Below are 24,288 nucleotides of genomic sequence, written 5' to 3'. Positions count from 1 at the left end.
TAGCTGAGGAGAAAGGATGCCATCAAAATGTCAGGTGAAAAGGATAAAGAGCGAGAGTGTCGGTTGCCATTTTCGTAGACGATTGACGAATTGGCAATCGTCGTAATGAATAATTACAACGAGGAAGAGGGGAATTCGTATTGGTGACATGATGGATTCGTTTATGTTGAGTATTTAATGAGCTTGTCAACCCAACCTAGCGCAGTAAAAGTGTGTAAAAACAGTCTGAAAGATAGAAATGAAGAAAGTGAATGAGGAGCAATGACACCAAGTTATTTAAAATTGTATTATAATATTCGCCTTGATCAGTTTGAAAAAAGTTTTAGTCTATGATACTTTCATGTCAATATCTGCTTTATCCTGTCCTAAGAAAACTATGCATGCTACTTATTATCCCAATATCATATTAAATAACTTTGAAGTACTGGAAGTAGTGAGGGTGGAATAAAGCTTCCCTGAAATTTCAGACCTCTGTAAAAGGCTATGCTCATTGTCCAGTGATCTCTCAATGAATTCTTCTGGGAAAACACCGAACGAGCTTAATATGATTTGTTTAATCGTTGATGCTTCCTTTAGCTTAATGATATCATTATATCCCATCTCTTGCGTCATCTGATCCAATACAAAGACAAAGTGAATCTGAATTTGTCGCTGGGGCAATTGTACTTTTGTGATCACATCATCTTGATTCTCTTTCCTCTGTCGAGCGATTGGGGGTGCGAGTGAAACCAACAGCTCAACGCAAAGTGACAAATTGGATAATCGTTCCCGCAGACGTTCAACAAGTTCGATGAATTAACTGCGAGTTGTAACATTTTATTCAACCCGACGGGCGCAAAACAGCGAGCCAGAATCTGATTAAGTCGTGGTGGTAATGCAGTAAAAGAAAAGATAAAGGTCGTTGTATGTATTGAGATATGTTAAAAACTTGTCGAGTCACCGCAAGCGCTTGGTTGTTTGACGGCTCGGTCTTTCAGTCACCAATCAGTAAAGATGGAGCTGAAAATTGAGCGATTGTAATGTCGATCTAACTGCCATCACTTCACACACTGTCAATGGGTTTACATGTTTGTTCACTTGCATAGACTGCTAAACTTCTTCCGGTCCCACATTGTCATCATATTTTCCTGCCAACACGAAGGGCATAATTAGCAGTCGAAAAAGGCAAAGCATATTTATTTTTTTCTAAAAATTGCCTTGTCCTTTACTTTATCTTAAAAATTTTGATTAGTTCATTTGGTTGAAATAAAATTTACATTTTACAAATTCAAAGGCGATAATATGACACCCTAATGAATATGAAAATATTCAATTTTATTTTTAACACTAACTTATTTTTGATTGAAGTAGTAATACTTGACGTAGAAAATTTATGTCCGTTTTGAAATAAAGCTCATGTATTAATTTCTAGCAAACGGATTCAAACAGCGCCAGGGAAATAAAATTCACTACTCCTAAATAAAAAAATAAAAAAATCAAACATCTATTCATACATACATTTTGAAAAAAAGCTTATATGTTAACCATATCCTGTGATTACATATATTTATGGATTCTTCTGAACGTAGTCTTAAGACTCTTTTCAGCAAAAAAAAATCTGCCCTGGTGGGTCAGCGTCAAACTTGAACTTTTCTGGTATCACATATCCAATACTTACATGCATCCAGTCCATTTTCGAAGCTGTGGACAATGGGAGCATTTACCAATTCATTACTAAAGTTTCCTCATTCTTATGTAAAAAGCATTCATTTCTCAGTGACTGACCTCAGAATGTACAATTTTTGAATATTTTTAAAACACATTTAATAAGTATTAATCTAACATTTGAGATTTAGAGTGTACAATTTTTATATGAATCAACATGAAACGGAATGGTAAGAAAGGCAATACTAGTATATATGTATCTTGGGAACCTTGATTTAACCTACGCCTACTGACTATTGTTCTCTTTATCCATTTCTTTCACAATATATATGACTTCATGCACTCCACATTTGTTCCGTAGTTACAGCAAGAAACGCTGCTTTGCACTTATCACATGTGGATTATACACACACACACACCCACATATGTATGTATGTGTGTATGTATATATATATATATATATATATATGTGTGTGTGTGTGTGTGTGTGTGAGTGTGTGTGCGTGTGTGGGTGCGTAAAAAAAGTGTAATATAAATTACTTCATGGTGCAATATACACCAACGAACATTTGTTCAAATTTGGTTTTAAAGATACTAATATCTGTTCATTCTGTAAACATAACCCGGAATCTTATGAACATTTATTCTGGCTTTGTAATGATGTTAAAGCTTTATGGCAGAGGGTCATTGAAAAACTTAGTTTGATAAAGCTTCAAAATGCAGAGTGGAAAGATATACATGTGGGAATTAATGGATCCGATCTTGAAGTGAAATTTTGTAACACGGTAATCTTTTTAATGAAATATATCATTTTTAGATCAAGGTCAGAAGGTAGAGTTCCAACTCAAGAAGAGAGTATTCACAGAGTCGTAGAATATCGAAATGAAGAAAAAGCAATAGCTATTAAAAGGAACAAGTTAGACAAGCATTTATTAAAATGGGAGAGAATGTACCGAAATGGCAGGACTGAGGGCGATATCCAGGTGTGATTTGGGAGAAAGTGACTGTGTAGGTGTGTGTGAGGGTGTATGTGTGTATGTGAGGGTGTGTGTATGTGTGTTTTGGGGGGAGGGATAATGAAGTTTTCCTTTGGGATGGGTGATTCTTTGGGATGTTTTTTTTTTTTATTTATTTATTTTTTTTTTACTTGTCGATTTCTTTTTTTGATTTGCTTTGTCTTTGATGAGTGCAAGCCAAGTAATCTCATATAGTTTTAAATCATTGTTGAATATTTGATACATGAAAGGAAAAGTGTTAGGCATATTATATGTATTTTTTTTAAGGGGATCCTAGTGTCAGTATATCTATTTGTTAATTGGTTTGTTTTGGATTTGGGTCTACTTTGTTTTGTTCTTTCTTTGTATTCCATGTATAAATAGCCCTCCACAAATGTGCAAGGGAAGACTTTTTGATTGGGGGGGGGGGGGGAGGAGTGGTGTTTCAAACATTTTTATAACTGATTTCATTGTTTCTCCTTTAAGTTATATATGATTTATGCTGGTATTAAGTTAGTGAAAAATGTCCAAATATGAAATGTAAAATATTATGTGTTTTGAAATGTTAATTTGAAATGTTATATATTTTTGTTCATGGAATCAGAATAAAACAATATGAAAAAAAAAGTATGAATAATACAACTTTTATTCCCGAGCTTTTGGCTAAACGCCTTTTTCAAGGTCCTTGCTTGTGAGGGTGTATATGTGTGTGTACACAGGCACACCCTTATATGTATATACATACACACAAAAAAAGTATACATGAAACATGTGATAAGGGTAGAAAAAAATCTATTGATAATATCGCTTCTGTAGATCGTTCCTAATTGAGATAAATGAAATCATACATTAGCATCATTTTATTTAATACCACAAAGTCAATTAATATCACAACCATTTTATTTATCTCAATTTGTTAATGAACAACGGGAAAGATTTTGAAACTAATAGCCACTTTAGGATGGAATAGTAAGCCCTGTGAAGAATACAAATTGTGATTAAATAAGGAAATAGAAAATGATTCTTTTTATTTATCATGACTTTCAACGTATGACTACGTAAAACAGCATGCGTTTTTAAAAGTAATGTTAACCAAGTTGGCTGTGCTCAGTCTCATTTGGTGTTTGTGAAGCGTCACACACCAGTGAGCGACCCGACCGAGCGGGGAATGACGGTTACTTTATGCCGTGATCGACGGCTTGCAATCTGATAGCTCTCGGTCGAGATGATGCAAATTCCAGGTGCTATTAACACAAACTAAATATATATGACTTTTAAATAAAGGGTTTTTCTTATAAGGGATGGGGGGGGGGGCTTTTTTTCTATGCAAACCGTTACGCTTTGAAGCTCCAGCAGTCGCGCTTGTTTAAAGTAGAAATTGGAGTTGTCTCAATATGTTTGCGCTTTATGCACATGTCATAAATCTAAATTGACTCATTAAGCTCAGGCGAATGCTAGGCTACATCTTTCAATTCTAGTAGTGTGAATACAAGTGTTACTTTCGTTAAACATCTAATATAAGAGAAGAATTATTAGGATTGTTTATTGTTAGTTATTTGAGTCCGCTCTGTCATTTCATTTACCATACGTAATCATCTTAAATTTATTTGCACTCATTCGATAACGATTAGTTATGCATAATTTAAAAGTTATCAATTAATTCAAATCATTCCGGCAAAATATGATAAAAATCACAAGTACAGAATTGTTCCTGTATTACAGTAAGTACTTCAAAATAAGAATTTTCTGAGAATTGGTTACAATCCTTTCCATTCATCGATTATCAGTTTGGATATAAAAAACACGTGGAATTGCCAAAAAATTCGGATTGAAAAAAAAATGTTGAAGCCATTCGGAATAAAAAAAAATAGACACGAAATAATAAAACATTAATCTTCAAGGTATTGTCATTATTCACTTTTTACTAATTAACTGAATTATTGTTTAATCAATCAAAATATTTGATTTATATAAACAACATCTTTTAAATCATGAACTTCTTCTCAATGATTTGTCCACCGCAACTTCTTCAAATCGTTAATAATTATAACTATCCTTCTATTTTGGAGATACAAACCTCTCAAAAACCGCATTATCTTTATATTCATTCACTCATTGACTGCAAAAAGAACAGACGGTAGAATTTAGAAGAGATAAAAGTAAATCGCACATGGACATTTCCAAAAGAGTTCCTCTATTTTGTTCGATGTGGTCCGAGTTGAAAGCATCGATGAACTCAAGGAGCTTTGTTCGTGCGTAGTCATCCACGGCAGTTTTAAGCTTGGAAACGTGTCTGTTTATGGTCTGTATCAAACTAGATAGACACATCACGGAGAGTATACCCAAATCTCTTTATCCCGACGAGGAATTTGTGATTTTGTTGGTGCATTTCTGGATTAATTATTCATTCAAATCTCATCATCTGTTAGCTTACTAATAATTAAGTGCGGTCATGCTTTAGCTAACATGTATTTTTTAATAATTACAATAAACTCCCTTTTGTAGAGGTTGGTGTCCTGTGCCTAACATCCATTTCCATTCAAGAAGATGAACTCAGATCATCGACAGCTATCGGAAAAGTTTGTTTGGTCACTAACAAATGAACAAAATGCAGCGGTTTTATGCTTGGTCGAGAATTGTATATAATCCAACTGTCATACTGAAAAATATTTGATTGAGACATTGCTAATTTCATTATTTTTCGTAAATATCTGTATTTTCAGATTTGTATTTCAATATACGGGAATTCTAATTGACGCAAGTACCATAAGTTGAAAAGAAATAAGGAGAAATATCGTTTGCATATGCAGTTATACAAATTTTCTGCATTCGCCAATCCCTATTTCGATATATGCATATTCAATATATTTTTCAATATAGTATCCCATTTAAATGAATTCTTTTCAATAAAAGAGATTTGCAATTTCGTTCATGTTGCTAGCTACATTAATCAAACAAAAATGAAAATAGAGAATACCTCTTATTGTCATATTTCAAAGTTCATAATATAAAAATTCGTTGCAGTCGACAATACCTCTTTCAATGGGTATACATACGTGATAAACTATATTATTGAGAGCTTGCTATGTCTTTTAAGATGTAGGGACCACTTAACTAAAAGATAGCGAAGTTCATTTACTGAACAAAAATTATGTTTTGAATTGTCATTGAATTGAGAAAAGAATTTTGCATATTTGAAATCAACTTTATACAAATAAAGTTGATTTTTTTTACTATAGATAAATTGCAAGTGTATATACTGAAGAAAACAAAACCATTACAGAAGTAAGAAATATGTTGTGAAGAAATATTGTGTAAAATTGAATTGAATTTATGGTAGTTTTTAAATCCTTGTGTTTCACCAATTGGCCTATAGCATTAATGTATCAATTAATGCATTCTTTTTAAATAAGTTGCTAAAACTATATCACATTTCTCATGATTATTTTCGATTGCATATCACTTTAAAGCTAAGTTTTAATTTCTCAGTCACAATTATTATTTCATTATTCACTACATTCAGTATATATATATTTATCATAGTAATTATACTCGAGTTTCATTATGTAATCTATCACATTACTTTATTATTATGCTCCTTTAAGTGTCTTTATTAATACTGCAACTTTTTACTTCTTGAACGCTTTTTTTAATTCTCTTACAACCAACCAGAAATTGCGATTGTTTTTCATCGGGTTTGGTATAAAGAGGACACAGTGTTTAGACTCATAACCAAGAGAGAGGCAAACGAGAGATTACTTCTGACAAAATACAAACATGATTTGATCCCCGTCCAATGCGATGCAAAATTTACAGAGGCACACAGATTAAGTGATCTCGAACTTTATATGCTTTTCATCCCATGACATGACAGTTAGACAAGTTAACTCCGGAATTTTTCTCCAGATGGCCGTTTTATGCCGTCTTTTAACAAAACCCCCATTTTCTTATGCGAGGGCGGAATTTTAATGCTCCTTGGTCCGTACACATACAACCTAACTGTCATTTTAGATGGTGTAATCCAACGCTAGCAATTTACCTAAGACTTGGCTTTGAGTTGTGAGCAGATGAATATGACTTCTTTGGTGGACATGTTCCAATGGACGGGTGGCACAACCTTGTCAATTGGCCCGTTGTGGGCTTGCGAGAATCAAGTTCTAAAGGGCGACCATAGGACCTGAATTGAAAAGGAACATACAATCGACGGGCCAAGCGAACCATGGCCTTCTATAAACACACATCCAAGTCTGCTACAGATGGAAATGTCATAGTGGCGGACTGGAGGAAAAACAAGAGCGCTGGCTTGCTTTGCATGGTCCTCTTGTAATATTATCCGGAATCAAAATAATACGGGACTCCGCGTTAGTTAAGTTGTCAATGCCCGAGATTCTCTGTCGTGGTGGAAGGAAAGTTCAAGAATTTATTCTTTTAAAGGGGATCATAATATTATAAGACATGATTTTTTTTAAAGTAACCAATACGATGTAACAAGTTGAAATCGTTTACAAAGTATTATAGCTATCGCTAACTGTCGGAGTTGTGTCGACCAACCACTGGGTGAATTTGATGGCATGCAACGTTCCGAACGCATTACGATATAAGTACAATTACACCGCTATATATACGATCAGTTACCGATCTATAATCATTTAGCAATATCAAACTTTTATCGAGTTTAAAAAGCTACTTTTTTTCAAAGAAGAAGCAGCAGCTGATTATATATATATATATTCTCTTTCATTATGATTAATGATCGCCTTCGAAGGCAGTCTATAAGGTTATTTATTTTGATATTATGTAGCATTAATTTGAAACATTTGACCCGTATTCACGTTACCCCAAAATAGAAAAAAAAATTAATAATCTTTTTACTGTTACATTTTAGTTTCAAAAGTAAGGTGTAAATATCAGATGAGTGCTAGTTGAGGATTAATTTTTTTAATAGTTATAGAAATGGAAATAACTGCCAAAACAAATATATTTGGGTCGTATGAATAAGGGCATAGACCTACATACCAATTCAATATGCCAAATCCCTTTAAACAAAATGTGTTCTCTATTTACATCTACGTGCTCCACTCGACAAGCTACATCTCCTTGCTACGTCACGGTGGTATGTTAACATTTTGAATTGTGACACTTTAATTTTGATAAATAAAGATGGCGGGTGTCTATTTACAGAGAGCAGTTGGAAGTCTCTATTAGATTACGGTCTATTAAAACATACCACACTTCTGCTTAGAACATATACAACTTGGGTTAAATGTGTCAATTTAATGTTGTGTACAGATAAAAAAAATCGATTTGATTATAAAAACAACACGGTGATGACAGTCTCTCTTTTTTTTAAACTTTCGTTTGCCAATAATATGTTGTAAATAACACGTGATGCATTGTTTTAAACTAAACATTATGTACTAATTATAAAGGTGGCGGATCTAGCAAGTGAGTCAAGTGGAAGGAAAGCAATTAAGAAGCATGCAAGACATTCAGTCGTCTCATGTGAAGAAATGGAGTCATGTTGTATTACTAAAGATAAGAGGCCCTCTCTCTCCAACATAATTAGTACAACCGTCTTTGATAGGGATCAAGAAATAGGTTAACTTGCTTTGAGAATACTGATCGATTCAACGGCAGACTGCACTTTGTTAAATTAGTCTTTTTACAGACCTATACCCCTAAATTCTTGGAGATTTGATATTTCTATCTGACCTTCAGATAGTAAGACTGTATTCGGGTCGATTGAGGAAAAGGCATTATGGGAGACTCATGTGGCGCCGCGTTTTACACGCCATGTTAGTTATCTATACAAAAGACCTGCTCATTGATGCGCGATTAATGATAATTTTAAGTGATATAATGACCTAAAATCAAGACTGCGTAACTTAAGAATATGAAGAGAGTGGAACAAATCGAAAGAAGATTTGTAAGAGAGGGGGGGGGGGGGGTTCTGCTATAGTCTCATGAACGAAACTCTTTTCAAACTGACTGATTTCACCGAAAAAAACCTGGTAATCTTTTGGCCGACTTGGAGATGGTTTCGCAGGTACGAATGTGGCATGAGACTGGTACGTAGACAAGGAAAAGGTGAAGGTAAAGTAAGAAAGACAGAGAAATAGAGAATGGAAAGGGAGAGAGAGAGAGAGAGAGAGAGGTGGGGTGGGGTTCAGCTGCTCATATAGAGGTTATGTTTACAGAGCGTTATAGATACTTTAATACCGGGCACCCAGCCCTCTGGACTGCCAGCTATCTGGGCTAAAGCTACAAGACTCGATCCCTACTCATAGAAAGCCGACGATACCGTAAACTGATGTCTGCATTACTCGCTTTCTCTTCGCTTTCATAAGAAGGCCAGACGAGGATACAGATAAAGGCAAGACCTAAAATATATTTTCAAAGATATACTTCTTTTATTTGCAGTAGGTCTTTCCTAGTAAACTCTGATTATTCAAAGGGAATATCAAATTAAAAAAAATGAAATGAAAATTCGTAGTTTCTTCTGAGTCGGATTTTATTTTTGTATATTTTTGGTCAATTACAAAATATAACTTATGGAACATGAAATTTCTTACTGACGTAGAGAAATTACCAGATGAAAATGATTTTTAACTCTTCCCAATATGTGAAATTTCGATGGAACCTTAAATCTGTGAAAAAGACGCTTTTGGAAAGGTATATAGCTATGACTATGATACCCAAATATAGATAAACCGAGTTAACTGTAAATAGAACGAGATATAGTAAAATATGACAGAGACTCTTTTTCCGATTGCAAAACCCGCTTTTATAAATCCCTGTGTCCCTCTTTTACGGGTCAGATGAGATGAGGTGTAGAAACTGCCAGGAGAGAAAAGATGGAGAAAAAAGTACTAGAATTTCTGAACAGGGGAATGAATATAGCTTTCCCGAGTTAGAAGTGGTTTCAGTAGATATCATTTCATTGTCGAATTAGAACGATCAATTCCCTACTACTGGGTTATTTTCTTTGAAATGCCTCTCTAGAAATAATGATTTTTCAGGGCCTCTCCAAAGTGACAGAACAAATAAGGGTCTTGCCGGGAATACGTTTAAAATAAATGCTCTCCAAGAGAAATACACTCTAAACACTTTAAAATTACTTTGGACGTTAATAAGGAACCTCGGCCGAAAGAATGAGAAATTCAAAACCAGTTTCCTTTCAGATATATCGTGTGAGAAAACTAGCTCGTATTTTAAGAGCGATCGAAACGTGATTGAAATCCTTACAAACAGTATCATGACAAGATGAAGTGTAAAGGGATGTTCGCAATGCAAATATGGGTAACCAAACCCCCAATCTTACCCCCTTGTCTTATTCCTGGAGATTCCACCCTAGCTTGATGCTCCTACAATGTCGTCGACACTCTAGTAAACTATGGCGGGATCTCAATACGAACAACTCGAGAAGATAATCGTTTACAGATCTATAACTTCCTCAATTTCGATGATTCGGCGAAGGGCGACAATAAAATTGCAGTGAAGAAGTTTTGGACAAAGTTACGCCTTAATTCTTTGTGTCTCTTTAGGTAAAACTGTTATACCTTGTTTTACCTTTGGAATATTGTACCATTTTCGGTCACATAACCATTTATTTATATTATTAATTTGTTTCATTTATTTATTTTACTTCTACAAAAACAAGGAGAGAGAGAGTGAGAGAGAGAAATCTTGCCACACATAAAAATTCACAGTGAATACGAGATTCTGATCACAATATACAACGGTGGCAACGCTGTTTGGAGAATCTTTTGTAACATTCATTTTAAGAGAGCACTACAAACATTTATGATATCATTTTAATATTGATCGGGAGGATAACAAACACACTATATGTCGTATTAACGCATTTATAGTTTCACATTCATCCTTGGAGGGTTTATACACAGCTACATCATATTTTAGGGTGTGGGTTGGACCATGATTTCCATATGAAACTTATTTCAATCTCTAGAGAGGAAGCTACTCTTTCTCACTCCTACTTCATCACCTTCTTTCTCTCCCTCTCTGTACGTGTTTTTCTAGGATAGATATCGAAATGTTTTGGGTCAACGGTGTGCTTAAAATTATTGGGGACAATGAATGGAAAAAAAAACATTACGCTGTCTCTTCTTGAGAGCCAGAAATTAACCACCATTTAGACGTACTGAGACCAGCTAGCGAAACAAGCATTTTCATGAAAAGTGAAATCATTCTCATCAAACTTCCCATATTTTCTATTTGTTGGAGGTGAGTCTAGTCTTATTGTTTGCGCGATCACAAGGCGCTGACAATAGTTTGTTTTGGATACATTGATTATATTTATATACATGCATGAAAGTATAAAAAATATTAATTTCCATTGGTGTCAGGCAAACAATTATACACACATCAATAACATAAAACAGTATATGCATTTAAAAGAAAATAACATCAAAATGTGCAAAGGATACATCACATGACATATAAAAACAAACAAGAAATTATGTTATCAATAGACGCAAACAGCAGAATGTGAAAATCAACAAATAAATTTCATTGAGTGGATTAACGAAATTAGTTTCGAATTTCTGAAGAAATCAGCAATTTAGTTGGTATTACAAATTGTTGTCTCGTGTTAGAAAAAATTATAAAAAGAAACACTGAAATCTGGACAAGACAATGCCAATATTCCTTTTACAACTTTAATCAAATATTAGCGATGAATGATATGTGTGAATCTGATGAATAATAATGATACAATTTATTATAAAATTAACTTACAACTATAATTCTGAAGCATTATGCATTAAATCTAAAAAATCAAACAAACAAACAATCATCAGTAACATGCTTGGCACATTTCACAATGTGTTTGTTTTAATGAATGAGTTTGACCATGAAATCTTGATATTTTGTTTCAGAAATTAAATGCCTAATCATCCGAAGTAAGAATCCGGGCGCTTTTCGCGATGGAGTCTGCCGTGAAGACGCCTCGCATTCATCGCTTCGGTGCGTTACATTCACGAAAAGGAGACCGGTTTACGGCGACATTATGTAACAATGTCTGCATCTTCATTAGATTGCAATTATGTTACCCCCTCGAGAATGTCGGCTTGTTTTATGTCTCAGCGGTCTAATAGTGGTCTAATAGAATTAAAAAAAAATACAGATGAATATTTTGAGGTCTTCTAAGTAATTTAAATTTTGTTGAATTAGACTATTCTGCAATTTTTTGTTATGTTTGAGGATAAACGTGCATTCGCTTATACACACAGAAACACCTTCCAACAAATGTCTACAATTCTTATTTTCAAAATTACTCTTTCATCTCATCGTTACCTCCATTAATGTCAACTTTCGCCGCCCCAACAATACTATTCATCAACCCACAGCATATACACACGAAATGTCAATCCATTATCTACACACCCGCATTATTTACACGTATACGGTAAATGAAAGCTACAACGCATTTTTTTTCAACTGTTGCGTGTCGAAATATAAATTTGTGATACTGGCTTACATTTTATAAACATTTCTTTTCTTATCGAGAGAGAGAGAAAAATAAATCGAACATGCACAAACAATTCTTGGACCGCATTCCAGGGGGGGGGGGAGGAGGTGTGGGTCGCATACATTCGTAATTCTGAAGCTTCGTTACTCCGAAGGTTCGGATATTCCGAAGGTTCGTTAATCCGAAGGTTCGTATTTCCGAAGGTTCGTTAGTCCGAAAACGAAATGAGGTTCGTAACTCCGAAGGTTCGTTGGTCCGAAAACGTAATGATTTTCGAACCATATTTCGTTTTCGGACTAACGTACCTTCGGAATAACGAACCTTATTTCGTTTTCGGATTAACGAACCTTCGGAACAACGAACCTTATTTCGTTTCGGACTATCGAACCTTCGGAACATCAAACCTTATTTTGTTTTCGGATTATCGAACCTTCGGAATAACGCCACAAATGTTCGGATTAACGAACCCTTTTACGTTTTCGGATAAAGGAACATCGAGGTATAGGTAATTTACGTGTTTCGGAATTAAGAACCTTCCGAATTACGAACCTTCGGAATTACGAAGTGTAACCGGTGTGGGTAAGCGTCCCACAAAATTTTTATTTAAAAATTGTTCCGCAACCATGGGGATGTCTTACCTCTTCCGTCATTCACCCCACCCTATTTCCAGCCATGATAAAGCTTTGGAAATCGCCAAGCCTGATATTTTTTTCATTACATATACATTTCCCCCCCCCAAAAAAAAAAAAAAATCAAGGACTTGAATGGTGACATATACTTATAATGAGGCATGTCCACATCCCACCAGTTCTGTATAGACTGTCCAGAATGACAGACAAGCAATAAAGCATCTAGACTAAGGATGGAAGCAGGACAAGAACGACATCCATGCAAAGTCACTTATCATGTCACTCATTACCCTTAACCGAGTAAGCCAGAGAATGGGGAGAGTCGTGTAGGGTGCTAACCAGATTTGTAGAATATTCGGTACCCTGCTCAAACCAAGTATTGACAGGTATGGATACAGATGAAAGCTCCATTCACAAAAAGTGCTGATCATTGTCGTTTTGCCAATCGGTTCTTGGGCAGAGAGGAAAAACACAAAAACAAGTCTAAGACTAAAAATATTTGTTGTTAAAAACGAAGAATTATATGATTGCTACCCACTCTATTCTTTTGTACAACAACGATAATATTTTTTAAGTTTAAGTTTCATTGAGTACTGTTAATAGCACGATTTGAAATGCATATGATTTGTATCTGAATAAAAATCATGCATATTACAGATTTCTCTTTGAAAATACATGCACTAAAAGTGATTATAAAAATAATAGGTATTGGATGGTGTTAGAATTATATTTTCATTAAATATTCAACGTTCCTAGATAGCACATTTTGATGCCCACTGCCCTAAACCTCACCCTCATTCATCATACACCGGGGATAGAGAAGGCAGTGAAATATTATTCATCAAATTTCCTGTGTTTCGGCTTTATGACCTGAATAGTTCCGATATAAATTTAATTTCATCAATGTCTGTACAACCGATACCTTCTTATAGCCACAGAGAGGCATGAGCAGAAAACTGACAGATACTTGAACTAAATCAGCAATTTAAGAATTGTAAATACTTTCTGACATTGATGACCATATATCACCTTACATCATTATCAGGGGCGTCTTTTCTTTATGATCTCTTCTTGATATGGAATGAATGTAGTAAGGATTGGTACTATAATTATGTATTCAAAATTGGTTAGATATTGCTAATCATTCCCTTGTTATTATTGGTTAGACCATTTATACCCAATTCTTTGACGACATATTCAAATAAAAAGCTGTCAATATATTATGTAATTTCTGACATATACGTTTATATAATATGACATTATTATCATTATTATTTTACCTTTTTTACCTTATAATTGATTTATTCCTTTTCATTATCAATCATTGGGCATTCTATATTTGTAATTTTTATACTCATGTCATGCAAATCTTGTAAGGACCCCACAACTCACAAACCAAATCAAGGAGACAAATTATAAGAAAAAATAAATTAATTCATCGTCATTTTTGTCTTCATCAATCTGGCTAAAATAACATGGATCATCATATTTAGTACAGCGCTGCTTCATTCATTCATTTAAAGGATGAAGCAGCACTGTACTAAATATGATGATCCATGTTATTTTAGCCAAATTGATGAAGACAAAAATGACGATAAATGAATTTATTTTTCTTATAATTTGTCTCTTTGATATGGTTTGTGAGTTCATGAATTCATAAATTGTTGAATAGTTTTAGATAGACATTGTAAAATGGTGTATTTCATGGCCATTTTAGTAATAAAGGGTAAGTTTATGAAATAAGTTTAACAACTAAATACGTCCCCGGATAGTGAAACATTTTAAGTCCCAATCATCAACGGGTCCCAAAGCGGGCTCCATCGTTGGTGTACCGCCGCGAACAAGATCTCACGACGTCGAAATTCATATCACATATTCATATTTTTTCTTTTGTCACCCGGCCAATATCAGCCTGTAATGTCTCACTCCAAGCGAGCCTAAAAGTTGGAAGTCTATGTCAAAGTTCAGAAAGGAACAGGTGCGCGGACCGAGTCGACTCGCAAAGGGCACGAATGAATTACGCTGGGAAGTGAATCGTCTGAAATAATAGGGCGATCGGGGAAACAATTATAATAATATTTGTGTTTGGACATCACTTAAAAGTACTCTCAAAGTTTATATACGATGTCATATCACAAATAACTGGATGATGTTGTTGTTGCTTAGTTCGGTGGTGAATTATCGCAGGAGACTTAAACGATGGCATATACAGGTCTGACAGAATAAGCAACAAATACATCATCCTCAGTTTTACTGCAACTGTCAACTATCTAACTTCGATGTAGGAATTGAGAATAGGGGCTATAGCACCTTGAATTAACGGGATTGATTATTATACATGAATTTCGTTATTAAGATTATATATATACATAAACTGTGAAATAAATGAATTGATGAATAAAAATATTTCAATAAATGACAGAATGATTATGAATTACGTGCGACACCAAAATTATGAAGAGTTAGATCTTTTCGTAGATCATATTTTTCTTCAAATATCATGCCCTCATTAGATGCCCTATCTAGTTTTTACAGCAACTATTGATTAATTCGTGCTGGAAATGAAGAACATTTTGAAGATCGGTAATAAGGAAATCCTTTTTAAAGATTGGGAGGATTTTAAACCAGGGGTGTATCATGAGGTTTCTAATTGGTAAGGCTAGACAAGAAGACATAATAGCAAACTGAGACGTACAAATCATGCTAGCATTTGTGTTGCTAATTGATACTTGACCGACACATGTCACAATATTTGCTCTCAAATTTGATTACTTTATCTTCTCGTTTGCTAGTTTGCCACATTTTCCCTGGGAATGAAGTTAGACGTGAGAACAATGGTAATTTGGCAAAAATTACTTTCTCATTAACCCACTACTCAACGAGCAAATGTATTCGTCACCCCTCACCATACACGATTGTTTTGGAAACCAATAATTAAGTCATTACACCCGTTAAGGTATACTTTCTTTTGATTCACAAGAATGATAAGTCTTATGGTAGTTCAATTCGAAACGAATTACATGTTCAGATTTGATTTTTTTTTCAGTCAATTGGGAAATCTGGTTGTTTCTTTTCTTTATTACTTCTTTGTTTCTTTCCTTTACACGGACATACAGCTTGTAACATTCGAAGCTATTTTTACACGTTAATACTGACATGTATTTTCATAGCTGATTTAAAAATTCTAAAATTATTTTCGTACATAACTATAGATCAATACAATTAGACATATTTTACAGTTTTCATTAAAAGAAAAGAAATATATAATTCAACAAGTGGATCGCCTCTGGCAGTCTCACCTGCATTACGCGTTTCAATAGAGTATCAGTACTGACTTTGAAAAAAATTATAAAATAATTATTCACAAAAAACACCATTCACAATTGATACAATAATACGTTCATTGACTCTAAGTGACATTTGACCTTGATCATGTGACCTAAGACTTGTTAGTAATACTTGATTATACCCCTATGTCCACAATTCATAAACTTCATCCATAAACTTAGAAAATTATGACAGCAATTTAATAATTACCGCAAACATGGCCAAAGTTCATTGACCTTAATGACCTTTGACCTTGGTCATGTGACCTGAAACTCACATAGGATGTTCAGTGATACTTTATTACTCTTATGTTCAAGTTTTATTAATCAGATCCATAAACTTTTAAAGTCATGATGGTAATTCAACAAATATCCCCAACTTGGCCAAAGTTCATAGACTCTGAATGACCTTTGACCTTAATCATGTGACTTGAAACTAAGGCAGGATGTTCAGTAATATTTGATTACCCTTAATGAACTAGGATCATATACTTTCTAAGTTATGTTGCAAAAACTTTCAAAACTTTCCAAAACTTAATCTTCGGTTAACATGGTTAAGAGTTGATGTTGACGCCGCTCTGCTAGGCAGGTGAGTCAAAAATTGTTTGTGTATGAAATCTAGTCTCCCATTGTAATGGCCAATATATTCAGACGATTGATTTTTAACTTTTTTTTTACATAGTATATTTGTTGACGAAAAATTATATCTGGCTTAATATCGAGCTCTGAGTTCAGTTTTATAAGCAAACCATATTCATGTATACTGCTATATTTACAACGGGTCTCTTCTCTTCCCACTCTCCACAATCCCCTCTTATTTCCTTCTCTCTCTTTCTTTCTTTCTTTCTCTCAGTTGGTGTCGATAATCACACTTCTTTTTCTCACGATTTCATTACGGTTAGGGAACTCTGCATTACCACAAACTCACGACCAATAACGAACAAATTTGCTCTTTCGTGGGGTTGCTAATGCACTTTAGCAAGACTCCAAACTAGATATTCAGTTCAATGACCCAATACGTAACAAGAACTGGGCGAGAAAGTATGACTCAATTGAAAATATAATGATCGAACTGCAAAAAATATTTTAGGAACGAAACCAGCGTATTCCGATAAAATTATACAATTCGCAATATGTATGCGAATTCCGTCTAAAAGTGGTAAATTTAAGGGTTTGTTACTTTTTATATTGACCATTTTCATTGTCTTCTACAGGTTTTATTTATAATATTGATACTGATGATATCGAAAAAAATAATAACAAAAGTAATGATAATAATTAACATAAATATAATGATATTAATTATATATTACAGCACGTTAATCCTATAGAGATGCTTAAGACGCATACCCTAAATATATATAAGACATATCATGATTTATTATGATAATAAATCATGATATTAAGGCTAAAAAGAGGAAGTAAGGACATCTAAAAGAATGTTTATTATATTCACTTTAATTTTAATAAATGACCATCTTAATGGCACGATCGATCATATGGTTATTTCAAAAGTTTGTGCAAAAATCATGCGGAGTAATGACTGATTGTTATATCGTTATTTAATCACTTATCGTTTCTTAACAGACGTTAGGGGGCCACAAAACAAAATACTTCTCTTTCTGAAAAATAATGATGTATTTTGCAGCATAATATAATAATAAAAAATGACAAAGTCTGCTCATACCGTGAGTTTCTCTTCATGTTGAATAAGTACGTTTTGCACAAAACAAAAATATATGTATGTCAACCGTGAAAATATTAAAACGAACTAAAATGAAATGTAGATGTGAGAATAGACGGTCAATTATTAAGCAGAATGTACAAGACAGGCAGCTGAGATGAAAAAGCATTATTGAATTCAGGCCACTTGTACAAAAAACAGGAGAAAATGATCTATTTCATTTTTCTAAGAGATATGATTGTAACAGATAAAATGACATTTGTTACAATGGAATGGTTCTACCATTCAATAAGGCTGTTTGTAGTCGTAATCGTTTCCATCCTTTGATCAGTACTGACAATTTGGGATTAGCACCTCTCAAAAGGACGTGCCCTTTTTCATTCCATTATAATTCCATTGACTTGTTGACGAATATCTACAAAATCATTTCCCCGGCAAGATCTTGCATTTGGTCGAATCTCTTTATAGTATGTCTTTGCTCCGTTCCCGCTGGTATAAATGGGCCGCAGGGTCAGCGCCCGAAGGTACAAACGCCACACTGATCGGATTTAACCCGAACCCGTCTGGGACAACCCACCGTGCTAGCTCCCATCGCGCTGCCAACCCTTGTTTGTTCTGCTACAAAGTATCGCTGACACGTAGTGGTGTCGGAATCGTTCTTTCCAAATTGACATTACACTTCGTCTAACAAATTGGTCCGTTTGTCGGCTCGTAGCCTGTGAATTAACCCCCACCAGAAGTCCCCCTGGTTCTTAGGCGAGAATCCCTCTACACTTCTATCAAAGGTAATTAGGGCGACAGCAGACCAACATCTCGATTCCAATGACTTATTGAGAACAGTCACAACAACGAAAATGAACAAACAACTAAATTCTTTCGAGTACTCTCATTTTTGAGGTTTGTAGTGGTCGATACACCAATGTGACTGAGATGTGTATCACATCGTAACCAAATGACTGGTCAGTTATGGCGTGAAAGTGAATGAAAGCTATACTATACACTAAAAGAAATGAGAGACCACGACTGAACACCCCTCACACATACACATCCTCACACGCACTTGACTCTCTCCCACATACACATACAACTTACTAATTGTTAAAATAGGATTAAAATGAGAGTACAGAAACTTTGTAGCATGTATCTGTATTAATACAATTAAGAAGCTCCCATATCCCATAATTTAAAAACTTTATGTTCTGTATGTATGTATTTATTTCACTGCTTATTATTTACAACAGAGTTGCCACAAGTTCTTTGCATTTATCTAATTTCTTTCCATGATATATATATACATATGTATACCATATTATTATATCTTTCAAAAGTTTCAAGAAGACAGTGAGGTGTTTCTCTTAAATGACCCGACATGAACCTCTCCATTCAGGTACTTGCACTCTTATTAGCCACGTGGTCACAATATCACCCCAGCAAAAGTCAAAGAACTCACAAAATAGAGTCGATAAGGTTCAGCAAATCTCAATTTATCATAATCTCTAGGAATGCCCTTTCTTGATAAGTTTTTCGCGCCCTCTAACGTGTCTAACGCTTACGAAACTGATTGATATAGTTTTTATTTTTCAAGATGTCTTGCAGGGAGTCTTTGGGTTCGAATATTGTTAACGACGGACTGGGGAGCCTCAGTTTTGGACGACCGTATACCTTATTTCAGTCTAATTCATTTATCCTCAGAACGAAATGAAAAGAAAATAAGTGCAAGAAAAGTGGTGAAGTAAAATGAAGGTACAATGAGAGACCAACAAAAAGAGAGAAATAATAGGGAAAATAGCAATACAAGTGAAGAGAAAAAAAATAAGCGATAGACGCAACTAAGAGAGAGAAGAGAACAGACCAGCATGCAGACTATCAGGTAATGCAGAATAAAAGGCAGTTATGAAATTTTCTTGGGGAAATAGAAAAAAAGAGGGGAAGAAAAGACTGGATGAATATAAGAGAACCAATATAAGTCGGTCAATCAATGAAGCCATCATTTTGTTGTAAAATTGGTTGATTTGTGGCCGCCGGGTTCCTATTACAAGCGGGTTCATAAACCGATACCTAGCAGTGTCGCAATTACCGGTAGAGGGCTAAACAGATCGAAACAGATTTGGGGGCGTATTAGAGCGCAGCTACTGCAACCAAAGCACATCCTTATTTAGCATTCGGCATAGCGATTTAACAGTGTCGAAAATAATTATCAGTAATTGGTCCATTATAATTATGGTCAATCAAGTTACCAACAAGTAATGGCATCGTGATGGACCAATCATATGAAGTAAACTAGCGAATTAATCAATGGAAGCTCAAAATATTATGAATAATAATGCTCTACAAGTGACCTCTTATAGAGGAGTATGTTGACCTTTGGCTTTTCTTTCACACATTAGCTCAAAGTACGGCCAGCTATATCAACAAGCTTTTTCCTCAAGTCGAACGCATCTTTCCTGAAGAGGGGTCTCCACAGGAAGAAAAGCTGGAAAGAGAAAATGAGGAATAAGGGAAAATGAGAAGGGATAAAAACATCGGAGGCCCGTCGGCATATCGGAAAGATGGGATCAAGGAGCGTCCGCCGGAGTTGGTCATTCCCCTTCCAACACGGTCCATTTGGGTATCCATCATCGCGCCTAGCACCCCAAAGGACCAAGCGATATACCCCTTCTAAACCTTCCCCGATGCCTCTCTTTCTACCGCTCTTGATGTCCAAACACCACACCATTCTAATCACAGAGCCTTTCCTCTAGCACCCCTCCGCAACGCTCCAAAAGAGATGACATTTTCATTACTGCCATACGTCATCACCTTCAGAAACTATTACCAACTCTCAGGACCTCCTTTTCTCGTGATAAATGATACTGGGTTGATCTCTCATGGGAATATCTAGAACAACATCCACAGATGAACTAGATTCTGATAGAGTCTTGGACTTGAAGGATGACAATCAGATCATGCGGTGGACAGGAAAATTATGTCACCGGTCTTTATATTCCTGAATATCCGATAATGGCTTCTATTTCACACGACCGAACATATATTTAGGGTGCTGTTCTCTTGGGTATTCTGAATTTAGGATATTATGTGACGAGGTTTCTATTTGCATAATGTCTCATTAAGGGTGTTCCATATAAATTTTTGCTGATAACAATATATTTGCTTATGTTATTAATGGCTTCCTAATATACTGCCAGTATTTGTATTTTTAAATAGTTTATTGCCTTCAAATTGAAAAAAGAAAAAAAAATCAAACATCTTTCCAGACAACATTATTGTGACACCATAATATGCATTTTTCATATGTTTTCGCTGTTCTTTATAGAATATGCTCTTGAATTTATGCATCCTTCGAAGGTTTTTTAATCTATAGGTTTTCCATTTCCATTCTAAATCGACAGTTCTATTACTTTGTTAGACCCTAACATGCATGGTTAGGATCAAAACGTCTCATATATGGTAAGAAAATTTGTCCAGACTCATGCTATTTTTTTACCGACATCTCAGAAAGTAAAAGTTGACTAACCGCTGGAAAAAAGTAGCCATATAAGTATAACGCATTCATTCCCGATAGATTTAATTTCTTGCTTTATCATGAGATGTCTCTATTTTTCTTATTGCCCCCCCCCCCTTCTCTCTCTCTTTGTTGCTCTTATCTTGTCCGTACATTTATACCCTAGCCATCAAATCCCCGATTTCACAGACATAATTTTCGGCAAACCGCGGAAGGAAAATTGAGGGAGAAGAGAGGAAAACTATGAATCAAAACAATCATGATGTGAACACGTGTGTTGTCAATCTGAATCAAATTTTTACATTATCACATCAATTTAGAATGATCAACTCTATTCTAGAGGGTGTGTGACTTCCCATGAGAGGGTGGGTGGATGGACTTTCCCCGTTACAATCTACGTAGTTTCTAGTTTACTTTCGTAGATTGCGGTCTTGTGCACACCTGTGAATGAAAATAATATTTTGGTAATAAGCTAAATTTGAAAATGAATTTGTAGACTGTACTTCTTTTTAAAATTATTTATTGCACGAGAAACAGCATTTTCTTTTGCCTTTGACATCTTTTTTATTAAAGAAAATGGCGTTAATGTTGAAGCACAGAGTTTTCACTGAATTCACATAAGTTTTGTTGTGTTACGTTTGCGTATTAGACGTCAGTCCATTACAGATACTTAAAAAAGACATACCCCTCTCTTTTTCTTTCAGTTACATGCACACCCTCTCACATACAATATGAATACGTCATTGTCTTTTGTACTTGCATGTTAAGCCAACTTGTTTGGAAAAAACTCTCTGATAATACTGAAAAATCATAAATAAGAAGAAAAAAAATAATCTTAAACTATTGCCTATTAAAAGAATCATGTGAGATACGTCAGTGAGCATGATGTGAGACCAGTCGGCGCCCTGACAAGTACTATTCATATTCAGCTTTAAAGATCTGGTAAATGTACTTTGCTCCAATAAACGTCGATCTACTCTTCATTGAACATGAAAAGATATTGCAACGGTAAATCATTTTGATTTAATGGGAACATTATTAAATGTGAATTTTATGGAAATTTGACATTAAAAAAATATACGCATACAAAATATAGTGTGTGATATCATCGACTCTTTGTTTTGCAGTGCAACGACAGTATTTAGCAGTGATTAGTGAGAAAACGTAAACAAAAATATTGATTGTATTTTGATGTTATTTACAGCGTTATGATTATTTGACCTTTCTACTTTTACTCAAATCAAATTGACATGCTTAATGTAGGAATTGATCAATTTAGTCTTTCCATTTTTTAGGCTCTGAAACGTTTCTTTAATGGGAACGAAAAAGAAAAATAGTATATAAATTCATTTTTGTCAAAACTTTTTTTGAAATATCAACGTGAAAAAAAGCACCATCCATTAAGAAGGGTTTTTGAGGTTTGAATTATGTCTCGCCCCTAATGTATTTGATTGTTCTTCGTTCTCGAACCAGGGTATATTGACTTGATCTACGGGCTAGGACTGCACACCAGTCGATTGGCAGAGTTTGAGCAGGACATGGGGTGACGAGAGAGGTGATAATTTGATATGGTTGAAGGGGTTGTCGCTGCACCCCTGCCAATGGTATCAACGAGGTGCGTAAGATTGGCATGAGAACGCAGAAAATCGATTTCCTCTCCAAATTACTGTGACGATGAATGAAGTAATGACAATGCAAAGCAACAATTATTGGGTGTGAGGTAAATAAGACATGTAAACATTCGGTGAAATATTACGAACAGTGAGGTCTTTTTTTTTAGTTCTTATCATTTGTTCGCTCAAAAAAAGAAGAGAAATTTGTTGATTGCGGTGAAAAGAGGCTTCGTAGTGTAAAACGTACTGTTATTTCCTTTACCCTACGATAACTACCATGTCGAGAGCAATCAAAACCAAGGTCATGTGACGGGAACCTGACCTTTTCAACATACATCCCAAACAAGTATTTTATTATCATTATGAAACAATTGTGAAATTTGTATGTATTAACCATCAAATCGAGCTTCTACTTTTTCATAAAATGGGCCCACTCTCTTATGAACATAATTTCACTACTATGTACCTGAATATTTCGCGCCATATCTCGGGATTTTATCTTTCCTAATTGTTTTGCCCCTGCTTCTAGGATATTTTCTCTTCCTATTTTGACTGCTGAATTACGACAATAACCAGGGAAATAGGTTTGTCATTTCGCACTCAGGATTTTTGAGGGTTTGCACTTTTTTCTTTGCTTGCCCTCCTGTATTTCTGTGTTCGTCGTCGATTCCTGGAGGGTTTCTTCGCACTTATGTCCGCCTTGGAGTGCTCTGTTTGTCCAAACCTTCTCGTCGCTTCGATCCATATCCAAACAGTGATCGTTCCATCTGTTTATTTTCTCTTAATATTCCCAATCAAATACGATCCCGTCTCCCTAGGATTTAGACTTTATTTTCTCTCCTGTCTCGTGTCAATCTCAATTTTACAGTGCTTGGTATCACCGAGAAGCTGCTTCAAACGGGACTCTTCCGTATGAAGCATAGTCCAAGTAGGTAATAGCAGTGGTATAAATGGAGTTGACTATCGGAGTTTCTGTCTTGCAAGGGTCCGAATTGAATTGGGGTGGATTTAAGACATCAATTGTCATAGAAATGGGTGTAGGTATAGAGGGTGTCCAGGTATGTCAGTGCATGTTATGACAGACAACAATCATCACGTGAAGGCCAGTATTTCGGGGTTAAAATGTATATCCCTAGGCAAAGACATGATAGGTTTGTATTATTATGGGTTGTTCATCTGATGTAGACAGAGGGTCCACTTTTCTGATGGTATTTCAAGTCTGTGAACTTGTCCACAGAAATATTAACAGAAAACTTATTCTTGCATAGTTGAAATCTATAACAAAGTGTTGTTTATTAATGACACGAACGTAATAAAATTAATCAGCTGTCGTGTTTTGACATCTCGTAACATCCAAATAAGTTTGTAAATGTAGAAAGATTACAAGCTATGCTCTGTATGGATT

At 35.0% G+C, this 24,288-nt stretch overlaps 1 protein-coding gene across 1 annotated transcript in view; it reads left to right on the top strand.

The window, feature by feature from the left end:
* LOC121411986 (homeobox protein engrailed-1a-like) overlaps positions 1-24,288 on the top strand; it is a 52,622-nt gene that overhangs the window by 11,816 nt on the left and 16,518 nt on the right. The window contains exon 2 of the mRNA XM_041604897.1: positions 23,752-23,811. Coding sequence (XP_041460831.1) covers positions 23,752-23,811 — 60 coding nt within the window. The remainder of the gene's footprint in view (positions 1-23,751; positions 23,812-24,288) is intronic.

This window comes from Lytechinus variegatus, chromosome 3 (genome assembly GCF_018143015.1).
Source record: "Lytechinus variegatus isolate NC3 chromosome 3, Lvar_3.0, whole genome shotgun sequence".
Taxonomy (NCBI): domain Eukaryota; kingdom Metazoa; phylum Echinodermata; class Echinoidea; order Temnopleuroida; family Toxopneustidae; genus Lytechinus; species Lytechinus variegatus.
The sequence above is the reverse complement of the archived record's forward strand: the minus strand, read 5'-3'. Positions and strand labels throughout refer to the sequence as shown.